General features: G+C 36.2%; 1 protein-coding gene across 2 annotated transcripts in view; it reads left to right on the forward strand.

Annotated features, from left to right (window-relative positions):
* Positions 1-3,867: 3,867 nt before the first annotated feature.
* LOC121405811 overlaps positions 3,868-20,067 on the forward strand; it is a 66,275-nt gene continuing 50,075 nt past the window's right edge. Inside the window, exons 1-2 of one of the 2 annotated variants that reach the window (XM_041596766.1) lie at positions 3,868-4,187; positions 19,418-19,571. In XM_041596766.1, the coding sequence (XP_041452700.1) occupies positions 19,514-19,571 (58 nt within the window). In that variant the 5' untranslated portion in view covers positions 3,868-4,187; positions 19,418-19,513. The remainder of the gene's footprint in view (positions 4,188-19,417; positions 19,572-20,067) is intronic. The other variant, XM_041596767.1, reaches the window with a different exon arrangement.

The raw sequence follows: 20,067 nt of genomic DNA on the forward strand, positions 1-20,067 counted from the left end.
GAAGCCCCCCCAAAAAAAAAAAATAAATAAATAAAAAATCGCGCCAGAAATTAATGCTTCAAAGAGTGAAATACAAAGTGACCGGAAACAACGTCTTAATTTAATCCCATGAAATAACACGTGTTATATCATTATCCCAAGGAAATTAAACAAATTTTTCTCCCACTGGTTTCTTGAAAGAGTTTTTTATTCCTGCTCTTTTTTCATCTATATGAGTGATATTGACTGAAACCTGAAGCAAAGTTCAGTATCCCCCCCCTTTAAATGCTACCCCACGCCGTAAGTTTCTTAAGTGCACTGGCAGGTATCATTACCTGATTACTCATGCTATTGCCCTCTATCAATACGTGATCAATCAAAACCTACAGGTGCCTGTTCTTTTCCCTTTTTTCTGTTGCCTTGGTCTTACTTGTGTGACCTGTTTCAAGTTTCAAGTTTGGTTTATTTCGTCTACTCAATCAATGAAGAATTATATTTATGTACCATTTTACGAGGCCGCCATCGTTTTCAAGCTTAACCGCTCACGATGACGGTCTCCTGCATTCATTAAACTGTTATTTTCTTTTGATTGAATTTTGCTTCTTGATATTATTATTCATCGCTTTATTATGACTATTGCTTTATTACTTTGTAAAACTTAAATGTATCACCTTGATGTTATGTTGCATGTATCTTGAATGCTGAAATAAATCAAATCAAATCAAATCAAAAAAATGTACAGCATAGAAAATGATTACACAGATATAATGTGATTAGCCATAGAAATTGATACAAATGAACACAAGGGAAATTAGTATTTCTGGTAAACACTAAACAATGTGATATGATACAAAATGATATATTCATTTCTATTGCATTATTTGATATTTGATATATGTATTTATGCTCTGTTCTTTGTTTATATTTGAATATGTCACCGTGATAATTGTGTTTGTTATGAACTGACGAAGTGCCCCAACGAAAATCAGCTTCTGCTGATTGGGCTACCTTCTATATTAAATATTTGAAATAAATATATGGATAAATAATCAAATAAAAATGAATAGAAACTGAGTGAATGTAGGCCTTCTCGATAACAATTTGCAAGGCTACTTTTACACATTTTTTTATAAAATAAAAGTTTAGGAAATGAAGGGGTCCACTAAAAAAGCAGGGCTTGTTGAGTATGGATCCCTCGAAGAACTGATCAGAGAATATCATTTACCATAAGAAAGGATCACCAGTCGTTCAAGTCACTCTTAACTTGCGAACAGCTTTATGAAATATCCCCAGGCGTACATAAAGAATTGCAATCAAACTTAACTCTAACATTCAAACGCAACTTGATTCTCAATCAATGAAAAGCACGCATTTAGAGACCTGCGCTTGATTTGTTTTTAGTTGTTTTCAAACGCAACGCTTTCTGCAGCCGGCCCGTGTTCACACATTCAATCTTCAAACATTCACAGCTAAAACTGTGGTGTTAACCGTGTACATAGAGGACCACACCAGTTATTTTACACCGGTGTTAAATTTGTGGTATTAGTTTTACACCTCAAGGTGTTATTACAACACCTATGGTTGTTACATTTACACTCTTTGGTGTTATGTTCAATCTATAGGGTGTTATTTTAACACCCCAGGGTGTTAACACCAGTTGGTGTCAGTTTTAACACCACAATTTTTACAGTGTTGTTCTAGTGGTCTAGTGGTTATGACTCACGTCTTACAGTCTGAGAGACGTGAGTTCGATCGATTCCAAACCATGGCGTGTGTTTCCTTCAGCAAGCAAGACATTTGCCCACATTGTGTTGCTGGTATTCGAACCTACGTCCTTCTGATTGAAAGACGAGAGTCGTAACCACTAGACCACGGAACCCCACGCAGTTGTGGTTTAACTATGTACAGCCAGTTATGACACAAATCACGGGTCGTGTGGTCCAGTGGTTAGAGCATTGGACTCATAATCGCAAGGTTGTGAGTTCGAATCCCAACTCTGCCATTGTCTCCACTACAGGTTCGACAGAGCGGCTTGTGTTACAAATTATATATTTTTACAAGTCTTGTCGAAGCATTATAAAAATCACATGTCATTATAGGGGAAGTTCAACCTGGCAAAAAAAATTGTCGTAAATAATAGAAAAAATAATTCTGAAAATATTGCCGAAGATTTGAGAAAAATCCATCGAAGAGTTAAAAAGCTATTAGAATTTTGAGTATTTGATTTGTGACGTCATATGCGAGCAGCGTTCCTTCATATCATTATGGTAAACAATCAATGAAATGTCATTTTCTAAAAATATGAAATTATTGCACCTTCAGGATATCAATAAACAGATCATTTCACACCCGTTCCTAAAAAGAAAGCAAAAACAAGTTGTTGAAATTAATGCATTTTACATTACATACTATAATGAGGCAGCTGCTCGTAGATGACGTCACAAATCCAAAACTTTTAAAATTCTTATAACTTTCTTTTTCTTTGATGGATTTTCCTCAAACATTCACCGATTTTTTTTCTGCTATTTTTACAACAAACTTTTCTTTTCAGGGTGAACTTTCTCTTTGATCTGTATGCACTCAGTTGAAGAAGAAGAAAAAAATGATATTCAAACATCTCTTCTCCCTCCAGTCATTAGAACATCACGAGGCACTTTATAGCCCCACACTCCTGGGGAAAGTGTGAAATATAACAGTTGAGACTTACATGAAAACACGGTATGCGAAATGATATGATGTATATCGCTAAAGGAAATCTACTTGCGATAGCTTTATCGTGTTTCTTAACTCCCCAAATGATACTACAGGATGTCAATAGCACGTGTTTATCCGCCGATGATGACTACAACTTAGAAAATATCTAGCACCTCACCCATGTCCCCCTATCCCTCCCTTCCTTTACTTTCCCTACCCCCCCCTTAATTCGCCGACTTCTCCCTGGATAAAGTATGATATATCAACCGATGTACTGTTGTATATGTACAACCCCACACCCCTCAATTCGAATGATTTGTTTAAACAGCCCCCCCCCCCCGGGAAGGGGGGGGGGCAGTCAAATATATTGTTTACACACATGCGTGTTTAAAAATCGCGTTTAAAGGGGTGGGGGTTTTGGACGCGGGTCGCGTGCACTCTTTAAGGGGTATCAAAAAACACCGATTTTCAAGAAAAAAGGGTAGTTTGAAAGAATGGTTATGGTCAGTCGCGGGGTTAAACGTATTTAGGGTATGTTTTTTCCACAAGCTTTTTCCACGGGGTCATATTCTGGCGACAACTTGTTCAGGGGCCAAAATGTGTATAATAACGCCCGCGAAAAAAAAATTTATAGTGAGTTATTAGCGCACAGAGAAAAACACGTTTAGGGGGTGTTTGGAAATAATTTGGTCACGCATGTGTACAGGACTACATTTGTCTGGCACCCTGGGTGAGAGGCACATTATAAAACTTGGTGTTTCAATAATCAGGAGTGAGAGGGCCTGGTCTGCTGTGCAAACCGTTCACTGGAGTAAAGGGTCTGAATTGCAGCCTACTCATGCCTTATGGAGCGAAAACCAACATCAAATTTTGTATGTGCTGGTCTTTGCGTGGAGACACACTTGTTGATGAAAGTTTCGATCAGGGTCTGTGCCTGCAGACTAGAAAGGGTCTTCGGTACACAATGCATTGTAGTCTGCACATTCAGACGCTTAGCTCAAGTGAATGGTTTGCACATCAGACTATACCCCCCCCCCCCTCCCTCTCTCTCTGCCTCTGGGGTTGAACTATGAAATATGAAATATTATACCGCTGTTGAATATAACGAACTATCCCCGGCCCTCCCGATCACGCATCACAGCTGTGAGATATCCACATGACGATCATAATAGGAAAACGGGTGGAAGTTATTCCTGACACAGTGGATGACGTAATCAAGCTAAACCATCGCTGGAAATTCATAATGTACGCATTTCTCTCATATTCACTGAAGAGCAGGCTCATTCGGATAGAACTTCAATTTTTACTCTTAATTTTGTTTTGAGTGGCGTCCGAAGCGCCAAAATGGTCGACAAGTTCGCTTAAAAGTGCTCGTGACATTTTAATGCTCACTCACAAGGGTCGCTATTTTTAGACGTTCAGTGATGGTGTTTTTGACGCGGAGGACTCGATAATTTGGGAACATTTTGTGATGACCAGTCGGCCGCCGTCAAATCATGCACTGATTGATTTTGGTGAGTTTTAAAAATTGATAAGCACATTTTTGTTTCACTTCAACTGAAATATTGTTATTGTCTCCCAGATTTGCGTGGGTTATACCAAACTTTACGACACAGATGGAGAATATTGATATATCCGTGGGGGTAAATCATTTGTGTTCATGGTGTTGTGATGTATCTTTGATTATATGGAAATGAAATTACTGTAGCGATTTAAATAAGATGACCAAACTAAATATTGCTATAAATGTCTGAATCACTGGAGAAAAAAAACTGTCAACACCCCCCCCCCCCCCTCGAAATCGTTCTATACATCAAGTCTTCATGAAATGGTTGTAGAAAAACGATTCTATTTTTCTCCTTGATAATTATTTTTTTGTTTAATGAAAAGGAAAAGACGAATGAGCACAATGAGGCACTCGATGATATTATGTCGTCATATGGGTGAGGGGGCTACAAAACGCCCTCATTTATAATGCGTCTCTGTATCTTAGAATTATATTGCTTGCTAAATTCTGCACAAGATGTTTATTGTGGGGGGCTCTCATTAAAAGGAGAGAGGGGGCAAGGGAAGAAATCTCAATTTCCTACCATGTTTCAACTAAAGAAAATGCTACTTCATGATCACCGGTTATTTGTCAATTCATTATATTTCAATCAATATCAAAACACACAAAAATGAAAATTACACGACTACCCCTTCCGCAAACGGCACCACATACTATGACTCCCCCTTGTATCCGGCGTGTACATGTGGAACAGTTCAGTGAAGAGTAATATTCTATCTTAACACGGAGGTTAAAAAAGGGTTTCGTAGGCCTATTGATAATTATAAACATCCTATGCTATGTAAGAATAGTTTATATTTCAATAATTTCCATTCATATCATTCTACTCGGCTTAGTCGCGTGACTCACAAAAAAAGATCGCTAAATCCCGGTACTATTTTTATTTTTAGTTCACCCCCGGTTCACATCGTTGAAGAGCACGATGATACATGTGTTTTTGATCCGGACAGGGCATTCAGAATGTTTCAATTATTTATTTGGGGCAATGTTTCACCAAATTGTACATAAAAGCTAAGCATGGCTCTAAAGAAAACTGGAATACGTTCTCAGGTGTTAAGCCGGCATCAAAGGAACTTCATTTAGCGAAAGAACGGGTCCCCGTTTGTGCGTATAGTCATTCGTCACCTTTGAACAGCTTTATGAAAAAGACCCCCCCCCCTTAGCCATCCGCCCAATAATGGTAATAACAACCCTGCCGACGCGTGCATGCCATAGTGCAGAGTAATTTTAAGAATTTTAATGCAATCATATTTTCTAACTTTTTCAGGCTCTATGGCATTATTCATCGCATAATATTGAATCTCTTAAAGACATCTCTTACTACTACAAACAGGCCAGGTTCCAGGGGAAAGGGGGGCGGGAGGTGCGGGCAAAAAATGCGGGCAACAAAAAATGAAAGAGAGGGATAAAAGAGAAACTTTCATTTTGCTGTGATGACCCTTTCTTTTTGGGGGGAGATTTTTTCCGGGGGACCAAACGCCCTTCCTTTTTAGTGATGACCCTTTTTGGCTCGTCAAATATTTGGGACAAAATGTTGCAGTGTAGTGTGTGCAAGCTCGGCTTTTCTCGTCAGCGAGATGGTATTTCAGCCGCATTTCAGGAAGGGTTCATTTAATTCTAATTTTGGACATTGTTTTTAACATTCATGAATTACCGTGTCCTTGTGATTAATGAGCCTGTTATTGCCCCCATCTCTCCATGTTTAATTGGCAGAGGGATTTACGGAAATCTTCCCGATCAACAGTAGCCTCTTTCCTAACCGTTTTCTTTATTTTTTGTCACCTTCAATTTTAGCTAAATTCGTTGTTGGGCAATAGTTTCAACCAGAAAATGAAACGGAGATCGCCTTGCTGCATAAATACATTATAAGTGTGACACATTTGACTTGGTCATTATCATTGTTGCTAAGATGTCATAGCGTCTCGTGTTGGAAAACGTTATTGTAAATTCACTCTAGTCCACTGCAATCTGCATCGAAGCAATGTGATCTCCCTGATTGAAATTAACATTTTCCTTGATAAGATACATCACATTTCAAAAGATCAACTTTTTGAGTAGCAATCAATTAATTTAATTAGTCTGCGCCCTCCTAAAAATAAAGATTGTGGGTGTGTGTGTGAGCAAAGGCGGATCCAGGGAGCCCGAGCCCCCCCCCCCCCATCGGGCGTAGCAAAAATAAAAACTAAAAAGGGGAAAGATAGATAAAAAGAAAAAAAGAAGGAAAAGAGAAGGGGGAACATAAGAGGAAGACGAGTGAATAAAATAAGATGAGGGGAAGACTTAGAAAATAATAAAATAAAAAAAATTTCATGTCACTAAATAAAATTTTCGTTCGCGCTCGCACTACCTTTTATCTTGGTCAACACGAAGCTTAAAATATCAAATTTTGAAGTCAATATACCGAATATATTTCCGCTCGGAAATAGAATTTTCATTGTTATTATTGATTTACAAATTGATTCTTTAAAAAAGCTCTGTAAAAATTATGTTTATGGCCTGAATATTAATATTTTCTTACCCATTTTTAGGTGAAGTTATCGAATTTTTACGCTCGCGCTTCGCGCTCGCAACAAGTTTTATCAGTTATATACTTATCCTTTTCACGATTTCAAAAAGTGCTAGGAATTTTTCAGTTCGCGCTCACATTATTTGATTGTTGAAATATGATATGTCTTCATGGCTAACTGCAAGCAGCCGTACCGTTAAAAAAAAATCTGCTCGTGCTTCGCGCTCGCAGTAATTATTTAGTTGGATGCACAACCCGTCTAGGATCACAAACATTGCCCAGAATGTTTATATTAAAAAAATACCTGAAAAAAAAAATAGATCACGCTTTGTGCTCGCATCATAAGGCATATGAGATAATTGTATATTTATGTTGATTTATATTAGAATAAAGCTTAGAAGTGACTATTAGGACTACCCCTTCAAAGAAACAAACAAAAATCAACTTTAAGCGGCCGATCGGGGAAAATATGACTGAAAGAAATTCCGCCCACCCCCCCCCCCTCCCCATCGGCGAAGGCTGGATCCGCCCCTGTGTGAGAGTAGGTATGAGTGGGACTAGACTGGAATTTATTGTCGTTGCTATACCTCCAAAATTGAATTAGTCTGCTCCCCTCCCAAATATACACATGACAGGAGTGGGGGGGGGGGGGCTTCATCAACTTGCCAATTGTTATTGCTATGCTATGATATCATGGGGGCACAGTAATAAGTTTTTATTTAGTCATCCATTCTTAGGTACTAATTCAAGTGACATGTCGTCTGTCGATATAATCCTTTGATGAGGCCCAAGAGAGAATCGCATTTCCGAAGTAGACCTAATTTACAGGATCATGCTTAAGTTGATTAAAATCGTGGTAAAAGGTAAGAAAGTATCACTTTAAGTGATAACACCTGGTAAAAAGTATACTTATATGATGGTAATTGGGGTAAAAGTAATGCTATATGGTCACAGATATCTCAACGAACGCGGCGAACGATTTTTATACATAGCAGTATAAATGATATGAAATAATTCGTATATGCAGCATAGTTTGTTAACACTATTTGAGTTTTCTCTAACCCAAATGTATAGGCCTATAGGTTTGATAACATTGATCAACAATTCATACGTTCAAGAACTCATTATTCATTACGAAATTTTATTGAATCTAACAGGAATCTAAAATCTTTTAATTTAGTCTATATTCAATGTTTTTCCTTTTTTTCTAATGCCTTTGTTGAAGAACAATATTTTAGGCGACGGGTATAGTTTAATCACATATTATACCGCAAATATATAATCATTACCATCACAGTGATACTAATTGCACGGGTCTAACGCGTTTGGTTTAAGCAGTGTTGCGTTTGGAGTTGGAAATAGCAATTTCCTACCAAAACGCAACAGTTTTGAATTCCCAATCTGTTGGCAATTAAAGGATTTTCAAGGAAAGCATTCCATACAGAAATCCCGATGATACCTAACGGAAGGTATTAATAAATGACAAATAAAAACAGGTGCAAGACCTTTCGCCTCTTCCAATTGTGTATCACGTATCATTCCTAACAATGGGTAGATATAATATTATTGAATATATAGTACGTAATGGAACGTCTTGAATAATGCAGTCAAATTTTGTGATGTCTGATTTTGTGTCTGTTATTTGTACACTCTAAAAATGTTGGGCAACATATACTGTCCACACAACAATTGGTAAAAAAATATCCAACGTTGGTTAGTTTTCAACCAATACTGTGTAGTTTTTTTTTACCAAAAGCATACATTATTGGTTTAAAACTACCCAGAATTGGATAAAGTTTTGACCAATCGTTGGTGTGGACAGTATGTTGCCTAACATTTTAAAGAATGTAAACTTTAAATCTCGGGGGTTTAAAAATAATCGAAGTGGGCAGAGAATAGCAGTGGCGTAATATGCCAAACAATTTGAGGGGGACCAGATATATTGGAGTAAAAGTTCTAAGAAGATGCGAGCGAGCCAAGCAAGCGATAAAATTTCTTTTTTGACACAAAAATCTTTTTTTGACACAAAAATCTATTTTTGATAGATTTTTACAGATATCTAGAAATAATGTAAATTTTCAATTTCCTTTTCTTTTTTTCTTGGTTGTGACCAAGCCCCCCCCCCCCCTCCCGACAGAGGTCAATATTAACTAGCCGAACATTGAATTCACTTTGAGTCATAATGGTTTATGAAAATGTTCAGTCTTATCTTAACAATTTGGCCCGAATTCACAAAGGTGGTTTGAAAACCCACGGTTGAGTCCATGGTTTATGCAGATTTCTTGTATAAATTACGCTTAATTTATCGCGTATCGAGCGCTTGTATAAAAAAATGTCCAACGCTGATGCGCGGTTTTGTCACGGTGCGCCAAATTGACGCCTGTTTCCATGGGTGGATATGCTATTTTATTCATGAGTCCACTGTTCTAACAGTGGACTCATGAATAAAAACAATGGGCTCATGAATAAAATAGCGTGGATATAACCATGGCAACAGGCGTCCATTTGGCGCATTGTGACAAAGCGCGCATCAGCATTGGACATTTTTTATACACACGCCCGATACGCGGTAAAATAAGCGTAATTTATACAGGAAATCTGCATAAACCATGGACTCAACAGTGGGTTTTCAAAACCAACTTTGTGAATTCGGGTTTCAGTTTTACTTTCAGTCTATGTATAGGGGGGGGGGTGAGGGTGGGGGGTTGACAGCGTCAAGGTCATGCATGATTTGTTTCATAATAAATAAAAAATAAATATAAATAGATAAATATGAATAAATTAACAAATAAATAATAAATAGTTAAGGAAATAAATAAATAAATATAAAATAGTTAGAATAAAATAGCCATGACAAAAGGAGAAATAAACGGAAATGAAATGAAATGTGAAATAATGATATTGTTTTTTTTTCAATATTATATCAAAATCTATTTTTAAAAATTATTTTGTGTTGAAAGGTCAAGTTGTTGCTCGTTCGCAGCTTTTTATAGATTTTGCCCCACATTTCATGTCTGGCCCCCTCTAAAATGTCGGCTTCTTTCCTACTGCTCTCCTTTCTTCTTCTTTCTCTTTTTAGGGGGCGGGAACCTCGGCCTCACCTCTCCCTATAGCAACAGACCTGGTTTCAACATGTTCAAACGTCAGTTTTCCTTACGACAATACTAGCCGACCATTTTTTTTTCATATTACTGTCTCTTTTATTTGTCCTTTTTTGAGTTATGCAATGAAATTCAAATTCGTCGCAATTTACTGCAAATTCATGATTCCGTTATCTTTATACGTTAATCCGATTTATCGTAACACGTTTTACGAAGCTAGGCCCAAATCGTGTGATAACATTTTTCATTTATGACTGTAATATTCAGGAGCGCAGGTAGGGTGTTTTTATTTTAGGGCGGGGGAGGGTGGGAGCAAGCCAATCGAATTTTTTTTTTGTTTCAATTCAATTACGGTGTACTATAACGTTATACACCCCTACATCTATCTTTTTATATCCCCCTTTTATATCTCTCTTTCCTTCTCTCTTATTTTTTCAAGAATTAAAAAATATAGAAGGCGGTCGCCCCTGCTCCCATGAAGCACCACCCATGCATATATTTAGGCAAATGATTCAGGTGTTTTTAGGCTAATCACTACATATAGAATGATTTAAAGATATTTTTGCCTGATGAAAAGATTGAAGAAATAAGAAAATGTTGGGGGTCGTAGACGTGCGTGAATCATCGTGTCATTTTGATCGTGACGATATCGGTGTCATCGTAAGAAATGAAGAGGAAATGAAAAGGGTGAACGCGATGCAACATTGATATATTAATTTTAGTTAAAGGCGTTGAATGAAAGGGTGATCTTCTAAGGCGATACGTGGTTTAGAATTAGAATTTTAGATCATAGTTTTAAACTGTTGAGCGAATACCTGACAAATAAAACATTCGATTTTAAATGGATTTAGCGTTCTCTGCACACCTGCCTACTCGATACTTCTCCCTCCATCCCTCCCTATCCACGGTTCACCCCCCCCCCCATATCTCCATCTCTGTCCTTCCCACCCCCTACTTCCTCCCTCCCTACCCCTCTGTCCCTCCCACAGAGTCACCCCTCTCTCTCCCCCCCTCTCTCTGTTCAAATTCTTTCAGTCCCTCTCTCCCTCTTCCTCTCTATTTCTCTCACCTCCGCCCTTCACCCTCTCCCCACTCCCTCTTTACACCTTTCTCACACATACACTTTTTTTCATACTGTTTTATTCTGATTCCATGAACAAAAATATAACATTTCAATTTAACATTTCAAAACACATAAAATAATATTTTACATTTCATATTTTGACTTATTTCACTAACTTAATACAAGCATAAATCATATATAACTTAAAGGAGAAACAATGAAATCAGTTATAAAAATACACACCCTCACATGCACCCATCCACATACCACACACGTGCGCACACACACTCGTTTTTCAAGGATGATAATTATGTTGGCAATTCACAATACAGAAATTGAGTGATAATTGAATGAATTATTATATATTGAAAATAATTCATGAATAAGTAAAGTATCGATAATAAAAATGTCAAATTGACTGAATTTACAGAGTGAAATAAGTGGGAAAAAAAGAATAGGTACACTGTAAAAACTGCGGTGTTAAAACTGACACCAATTGGACCACACCCTGAGGTGTTAAAATTACACCCTAGAGATTAAACATAACACCATGAAAGAGAGTAAATGTAACAACAAAAGGTGTTGTAATAACACCTATAGGTGTAACACTAACACCACCAATTTAACACCGGTGTAAAATAACTGGTGTGGTCCTCTATGTACACCGGTTAACACCACAGTTTTTGCTGTGTATATTCAAATGGGGGTCGGGAGAAGAAAGAGGGAAAGGAAGTTAAATAAAGGGGTAACATCATTTTCAATAAAAACTGAGTTGTACCCTAATATGAAATGAAATAATTTGAGTGTCCTTTCGGATGCAAATCGAGCAGAAAAGACGACATTCTTGTGCGCTATGGAAAAAGAAATGCTAAACTTTTGTTATAAATTATCTTCGTTGGGAATCTTGTAATAATCTAGGATGGTGGGAAAATGAATCACGGTGTTAACCACAAATCTCGGGGGCTCGGGTGTGAATCGGCTAGAGAGGTTTAAAAGACTATCTTAATTAATTAATTAATATGATCACACTTTCCTGCAAAAGGAAGCACCATGGGATTGGGGGTAGTTAAAAGGAAAATCCACCATATTCTTGCATCAATTTTCTTTTATTAAGATTAGGAAGGAATGACAGAACCACTTCGAGGAAAATGATGGCAAAACTATAAAAGAATAACCGAGTTTTTACACAATTATTTCATTATGACATCACATCTTCTTCTATTCGCAATCATTAAATAAATTATGTACAGATGTATGAATTGACAAAATAGATAGATATATAGATAGATAGTGTTAGTCAGACAGATAGATAGATAGATAGATAGATAGATGGATGGATGGATGGATGGATGGATAGATAGATAGATAGATAATGATAATAATAATAGCTGAATTTATAAAGCGCTTCTTGCATAAGGTTTCCGTGGTTACAAAGCACTGCTATTATTACCCCGGCTTTAGTTCGAGCTACCTTCAACGGCGCTCAGTGCATGCAAGGAATTACTCCAGCCGGGTACCCATTCACCTCACCTGGGTCTAGTGCAGCACAATTCGGATAAATTTCTTGCTGAAGGAAAACCCTTCGTGGCTCAGATTCGAACCCACGACCCCCTGTTTCACAGGCGAGAGTGAGAAGCACTACACCACGACGCACTTTAGATAGATAGATAAATAGATAGACAGACAGACAGACAGACAGACAGATATAGATAGATAGATAGATATAATTTTGGATATCAAGAGGTTATATTCACACTACACCAAGACTCAGTCTGATAAAAAAATACATATCACAAGCTCTATATTCAACTGTCTACAAAAACAGTGCCAATTTAAGGAGAAGTTCACCCTAGAAAACGTTTGTTGTGAAATAGCATAAAAAAATTAAAAAAATATTGTTGAAGCTTTGAGGGAAATCCATTAAAGATACGTTATTAGAATTTTAAGTTTTGGTTTTGTGGCGTCATAAATGAGCAGTTCCCCATATGTATAAAATGTATAAATTCCCATATTTTAATGGGTCTTGATGACTCATTTTTTTGTTTTCTTTTTAGGAACGGGTGTGAAATGATTTGTCTATTTTTATAGCAGAAGCCATTTCAGTTTTCGGAGAGAATGACATTTGATTGATTTTTTTACCAAACGATAATTATGGGAAAGCTGCTCGCATGTGACGTCACAAAGCAAATATTTGAACTTCTAATATCTTCATTATTCTTTGATGGATTTTTCTCAAACCTTCAAAATATTTTTTAAATCATTTTCTGCTATTTTTACAGTAAACCATTTGTCAGGGTGAACTTCCCCGTTTAAGGAAAAACGCGCCCAAACCCATCAGCCATTGCTTGGTCAGGCAAGCTTTAGAATGTGTCTGACCATGGACCTACTACCCCTGCAAGAATGTCAGAGTATAGAATGGTCTAACCAAGCAAAAATACACGAACGCGGCCCTCAATCCCACGGGTGAAATCGCTAATAATCATTGATTGTTTTTTGTATTTTTTTTAGTCACTTTAGGGAATTTATAGGGCACGACATGAAAATCAACTCACACGTGATGAAGAAAAACAAAGTTGAACTTAACGTAATCTCCTTTTATATTTGACGGACCTTCGTCATACATCTACTGATTTGTTTCTCCCCTTTTCTGCTGGTATTGAAATTAACCTGATTCCTGGGTTAATCACCTCCTTTCTCTCAAATAATGAAGAAAATATTCTACCGTCGAAGGCCTATACGCTCTATATGAAATCAAAACATAAAAAAAATAATACGAGTATTGGTCATAGCATGACGTGTTCTCTTTGGGGAGCGGAGATCATTTCATTTTCCTGTGGATGAACACGCAATATTTTACTCAAAAATAAGTTTTTAATTATTCAAATCTCTTGAATAAAGTAGGATGTATCACGTAGCGCTATACACAAAGACACTACAAGGTCAAGGGTGGATATTTCAATCTGTATTTTCTTTTTCAAAACATTCAAGTTCGTACGTGTGGAAGGGCGCCCTCTCGATTTGGGTACAGTAAAAAAGGGGGCAAGACCACCCCAACACACACAAAAAATGATTTGAATGAAAAGAGAAAAATCCAACGAGGAAAACACTGAAAAAACAATTAAAATTGGATTTAAAACAAGAAATTCATGACATTTTAAAATTTCGCTGAAATTCACAAAACAGTTATATACACATTCCGGTCGATATGCAAATGAGGGGAGTGATGACATCACTCACTCACCACTTCTTTTATATTTCATTGTATAAAAAAATATATTCTAACATTTTACTGTTCTGTCAAGTTGGTCGTTATTGTCAAATCTGTCAAAATTGAAGTAATGTGTAAATAAATTCAAACAATATAATACAAAAGAAATAATGAGTGAGGGATATCATCGACTCTGTCACTGGCATGTGATTAAATTGTGCATATAACTATTTTGTGAAAAATAAGCGAAACTTTAAAATGTCATAACTTTCTTACTTTACATCCCATTTTGATGAAATTTCAGCGTTACGCTTGTCGTACAAAGCCGACTACTTGTTGTTGGCTAAAAAATTTTTTTTTAGTTTCAACAAGTTTATTTTTTCATATTAATTATTCTCATTTAATTATTCAAGTTTGTTTAAACTGTTAAACAACTACTGCAAGGTTCATATAGTAAACAACGTTGCATAATTTCTTTTAAAGTTTTTATTGTCTAGCAGTCGGTAAGTTCATATTATAAACAATTACTTATTGGTTGGTTAAAGAATTCTGAGAGTATAGCAAAATTATGTTCTTATTCTCCCTATTACGGTGGCGTACCTAGGATTTTCCACAGGGGGGGGGGCAAAACCGGTATAAAAAATTTGACAAGCAAAAAAAAAAGGTCTTAAGCTCGCCAGGGGGGGGGCAAAATGGGTATTCAAGCTCGTCAGTGGGGCAAAATAGGTTTTCAAGCTCGTCAGGGGGGCAGGGATATGTCATTTGCATGGGTTGTGACTCGTCAGGGGGGACTGCCCCCTCTGCCCCCCGTAGGTATGCTTGTGCCCTAGTAGGACATGTTGATGGCATTATCATCTCGTTTTCATGTAAACCATAATTTCCGAATCAATTATCTGTAATATCCCATGCGACTCGGATGACAATGCAAGCAATCAGAAATGATGTTTCAGTATTGCATCCCATGTCGATGTTGTTTCTATGGAATTACTCGGGTACAAACATAACTGACTCAGCAAAATTGTATGCAAGATATTCCCTATTTATCCGCACATTTTATACAGTGCGTATAAAAAAAAAAGGGACAGCTTTGAAAAGTCTATAATTTTTTGTTTCAAATTATGATCTCTATATTTTGGTATCAATAGGTGCTCTGAGGTCCTATCCTTCAAATGCCATTAAAATAATTTAGTTTCGTTCATGCTTGAGCGAACACGGAATGTTTTTGTCTGTGGTTAAAAAGGAGGCTTGGGCCAAAATGGCATAAACTGAAAAATATGATGGTCGGACTTCTTGCTAATCAGTAGACTTCCTCTTAACCTTTTCATTATCTTTACCATAATTTTTGAATTATTCGGTCAAAATTCATTTCCAAATCTTCGTATTTGCCTGAATATTTCTGTTGTTCCTTTTTAATATGTTCTCTTTTAGCTTTGAATATTCCTTCTTTAGGCAAGAACATTTTTTAAAACCTGAGTATGGGAGAGCGCGTTTTTTTTTCAAATCCTTTCATTGTGTGCTACAAAGGTTATAGTGCCTTTGAACAGTGGCATACTGATGGGTAGGGGTTTGGGGTGCTCCCCCACCAATTGTAAAAAAAAATCATGACCAAGAATAAAAAGTGGAAAGAAAAATAACAGAAAACATAGAAAACGAAATATGATATCATTTTCTGAATATTATGTCAAAATAGAAAAAATTGATATTTTAATAAAAAAGTGGAAATTTTTGCATGTTCGCTTCACAACTTTTTAACACATTTTACCCAATCTGCCATATCTTGCTCCTTCGGAATTGACTCAATACACCATTGCCATTGAAAGACATGAGTTTTTTTCCTGTTTGTCCTATCAAGGACATAATTAAACTTGGTGAAGGATTCAATAATCCCTTGAAAATTGATTCATATCTTTTAAAGTTACCATATATATCATAATGCGTTTCACATATTAAAAGGATTTGAATAATTATAAATTTTCCCACTTAAAAATGTAAATCTTCTTACTTGGGTTGACAAAAAGTCTTCTTATCTTACTTATGAAGGAAAATTCAAAGGTAAAAGAAGTTTAAATGAAAAACAAAATAATTCGGTTAAATAAATAAATTTGAAAATGAAATTTGACAGCATAATTCGAAAATTATGGCAAAAATAATAAAAAGATTAGGCGAAAAGTCTGCTGATTAGCTAAAAGTCTAATCATCAAATTTCTCATTACTGCCATTGTGGCGCAAGCATCTTTTTGAACCCCCGACAAAAACGTCTCATGTTCGCTCAAGCATGAACAAAATTAATTTTTTAAATGATATTTGAAAGATAAGATCTAGAAACATCTATTAACATCAAAATATAGATATAATATTTTGAAACAATTTTTTTTAGACTTTTCAATACTGTCCCGTTTTTTTTATACGCACTGTATATTATATATATTCTGATTACCATTGGCAAAATGGGAGATTGCCCGACATAGCAATACATTTTGTTAATCATAATGGTTGGTTTCGACCTTGAGTCTGTTATGGATCAGTGAAATCGTGTGCAAAATATTCCGGACCCCATTGTATATTTTCCGCAGAGATTTGATTTGCCATTGGCAACATTGGAGAATGCATGCCCAATATGGTAACACGTGTTTTCAATTACGTCAAGTGATTTCACTCTCAACTTGGTTGCAAACACATTTGACCCAGCGAAATTGTATGCAAAAGATTCCTGATTTCATCATGTAATTTTCCATTGGCAACATGGGAGATTGCCCGATATAGCATAATATAGAATGGTTTCGATCTCATACCGTAGAAATGGTATGTGTTTGCAAAGAGTGAAGTGAAGTCACAGTTTCGCTGTTTTAATAAATTATGCCTATATATCAATTACAGCTATGGCGTAATTTCCTTCAGCAAGATATTTATCCACACTGAGCTGCACTCAACCCAGGTGAGGTGAACGGGTGCCCGGCAGAATTAATTCCTTGAATGCACGAGCGGTGAAAGGCAGCTCGAGCTAAAGCCGGGGTAATACTGATAATAATAATAACATCAGGCCTCGGAATAGAATATTTCTACAGATGGCGCTATATAAATGCCTATTGTAATTATAGGGGGATCTATTATTACTAGGTTCTAAGTTCAAATTATATTTTTTTACATTTCTAGTATGAACAATAATTTCCACGTGTGCTGACCAATGACACTGCAGTTACGATAGATGAATGAAAATTTTATTTCTCTATTGTATCTTATGATTTTTAGATGGTACCATGATGATCATCTGGTGCCCTATCCAATAAAGATGTGTATATTTTCCCCCATTTTGATATTGCCATTATTCCAGAGAAAGAAAAAAATACCCCCAAAACGCGCTTGATATCAATTCAAAACAATACATTAAAAAAAATCAACATTCGACGGCCCTTTCATCCTTGTATTTCAGATTTCTCTTCTAGCTGACACTCAAGCATAACTGAGTTAAAAAAAATCTATTATTAAATGGCTTTGAACATTTTCCAGATTCGATATGACATTTTGCATATACTAAGGACCTTTCAATCGGCATAAAAGTATACAGGGGCTGCCCGGGGAAAATATTTTTCAGAAAGGAAATTGTAACTTAGTGTATTCTAATCATGGAACAAGTTGGAAATCGCGGTTAAATTATCGGAATTCCCTGACATAGATGATGAGATATATAACAGATAGCATCGCTCAAAATTATCAAAATTGTGGGCGGGGATTCCAATAAGTAATAAGGTATGTTTCCTCAAATGCCTTCTGGTTCGTTTTTCCTCCTCCTAGTATGTTATTACTTCTTCCCATACGAATTTATTCAGTTAATATTTAATTTGTTACTTTCATATTCATTTATTGTATTTCCTTGAATTTGAATTCAAATTCATTTCTTTTTCGTTTTGACGTATAACCACGCCATTTTGTTCTTGTTCTATTGATGTATTACGATTATATTGTATACATTACAAATTGTTTGTATATATTACAAAAATAAATATTTGTAACAATATAAATATTGTGAAATCAGAAATAAAAATAAAACAAAAAAAATATGTATTGATGTATTCAAGTCAACTACAATTTCATGCAGTCATTCGTTGATTCATTGATTGGTTCATTAGTCTTAATATTTCGAGGACTTAAGGCTTAGTTGATAAGTCTATGAACTTTGAACCACACGGTTTGGGGTTCGGACCCCACCACGACACTCGTGTCCTTTGGCAAGACATTTATCTTCAATTTGTCACTCTCCACCCAGGTGAAGTAGATGGGTACTGGTAGGAAGGAATTCCTTGAATGCTCGAGCAGTACCTGGTTAGAGTAGTCATATTATTCGGGTAATACTAATAATTTGCAGCGCTTAAAATATACGCGCTATATAACTGTTGCATGTCATTGTTATTTTATCATCATTAGTTTATATATCTATGTATTCTATCTCAATATATATGCAGTCATATGCATTAATATCTATCTATCTATATATCTGTCTCTATCTATCTATCTATCTCTTTCTCTCTCTCTCTCTATCTATATCTATTTACTTAATTGTTTACACTGTTTGTTTATGTATTTTTTTCTCTGTCTGTTTTAAACTTCATCTTTATGCAAAAATTAAATTAAAATTTAAATTAAAAATTTTAATTAAAAATTAATTAAAAATTTTAATTAAAAATAAAATTAAAAATTAAGCTTCGACACTTAGTCATGATTACCCCCCCCCCCCCACACACACACACACACACACACACACACACTCACTCACATGCCCATGCATACATCTGGAGACTGGGGAAGATAGTGGGTCGTTGCAAACCTTGAAATGTCTCGGGTGGATAAAATGGAGAGATATGGATATTGATAATCATTGTCGCTTGGCATGAAACCAAATATTCATTTTCATTCACAATATTTACTTCCATTTTGTACCCTTCTAATCTATCACAGTCCTATATGCGCCGCAGGAGTTGGATCAATTTTATCATGAATAAAGCCAGACTCCAAAACAATTAATTTATCTCTTAATTTTGCAGACAATCTGCAATTGAAGATCACACAGCCACCATGCTGTGTGATTTACAATTGAAGAGATTTTATAAGGATTTCTAACAAATATAATCGCGATTGTTCAGGCTTAGACCTATTTTGTAAATCAAACTAATTCAGCTATGTTGATTTCGCAATATTGAATCCAAAGTTTTCATACTACATTGTCTGTACAGCAAATGTCTATGAATTCACTGTCTTGTGGGATTGTCCTTGACATCCTTTCGCTCCATTTTGTTTTTTGCAGCATCCATGAAAAATAGTCGATGACTTTAGACTCGTTTGCAGCGTAGATAGCAGGACATCGTGACTGAAATTGTCAACGAGTTTTTGTGCCGCCACCATGTTGGATACGCAGATCAATGTACCCCATGGGCGGGAGGCTGGCAAGGCAAATGAAGGTAGGTTTTTCTTTTTTTTGTCTTCGTTTTTATTTTATTTCTTGTATTTCACCTTTTCCCCCATCATTATCAACATCCTGACCATAATTATTCTCATGACTTAATAATCTTTGTCGTAGTTGTAATCAACAGTATCACCATCATCATCGTCGTCGTCACCATCATCACCACAATCACCACCACCCCATCATCATCATCATCATCATAATCATCACCATGATTATCATCATCATAATCATCACCATGACCATCATCATCACCACCACCATCATCATCACTACCACCACCACCAACATCGTCATCATCATCATCATCGTTTTCGGTATCATCATCATCATCAACACCATCATCTATGATTATTATCACCACAATTGCCACACCACTACCTTGACTTATTTCAAAGCAGAAAAAAATTTGTTCGTTAAAACCCCATCAAACAATCCTTTTACCCCCCCCCCCCCCGTATTGTCATCTCGGCAATCCTGCATCTGTCCTA

The sequence above is a fragment of the Lytechinus variegatus genome, chromosome 19 (assembly GCF_018143015.1).
Source record: "Lytechinus variegatus isolate NC3 chromosome 19, Lvar_3.0, whole genome shotgun sequence".
Taxonomy (NCBI): Eukaryota; Metazoa; Echinodermata; class Echinoidea; order Temnopleuroida; family Toxopneustidae; genus Lytechinus; species Lytechinus variegatus.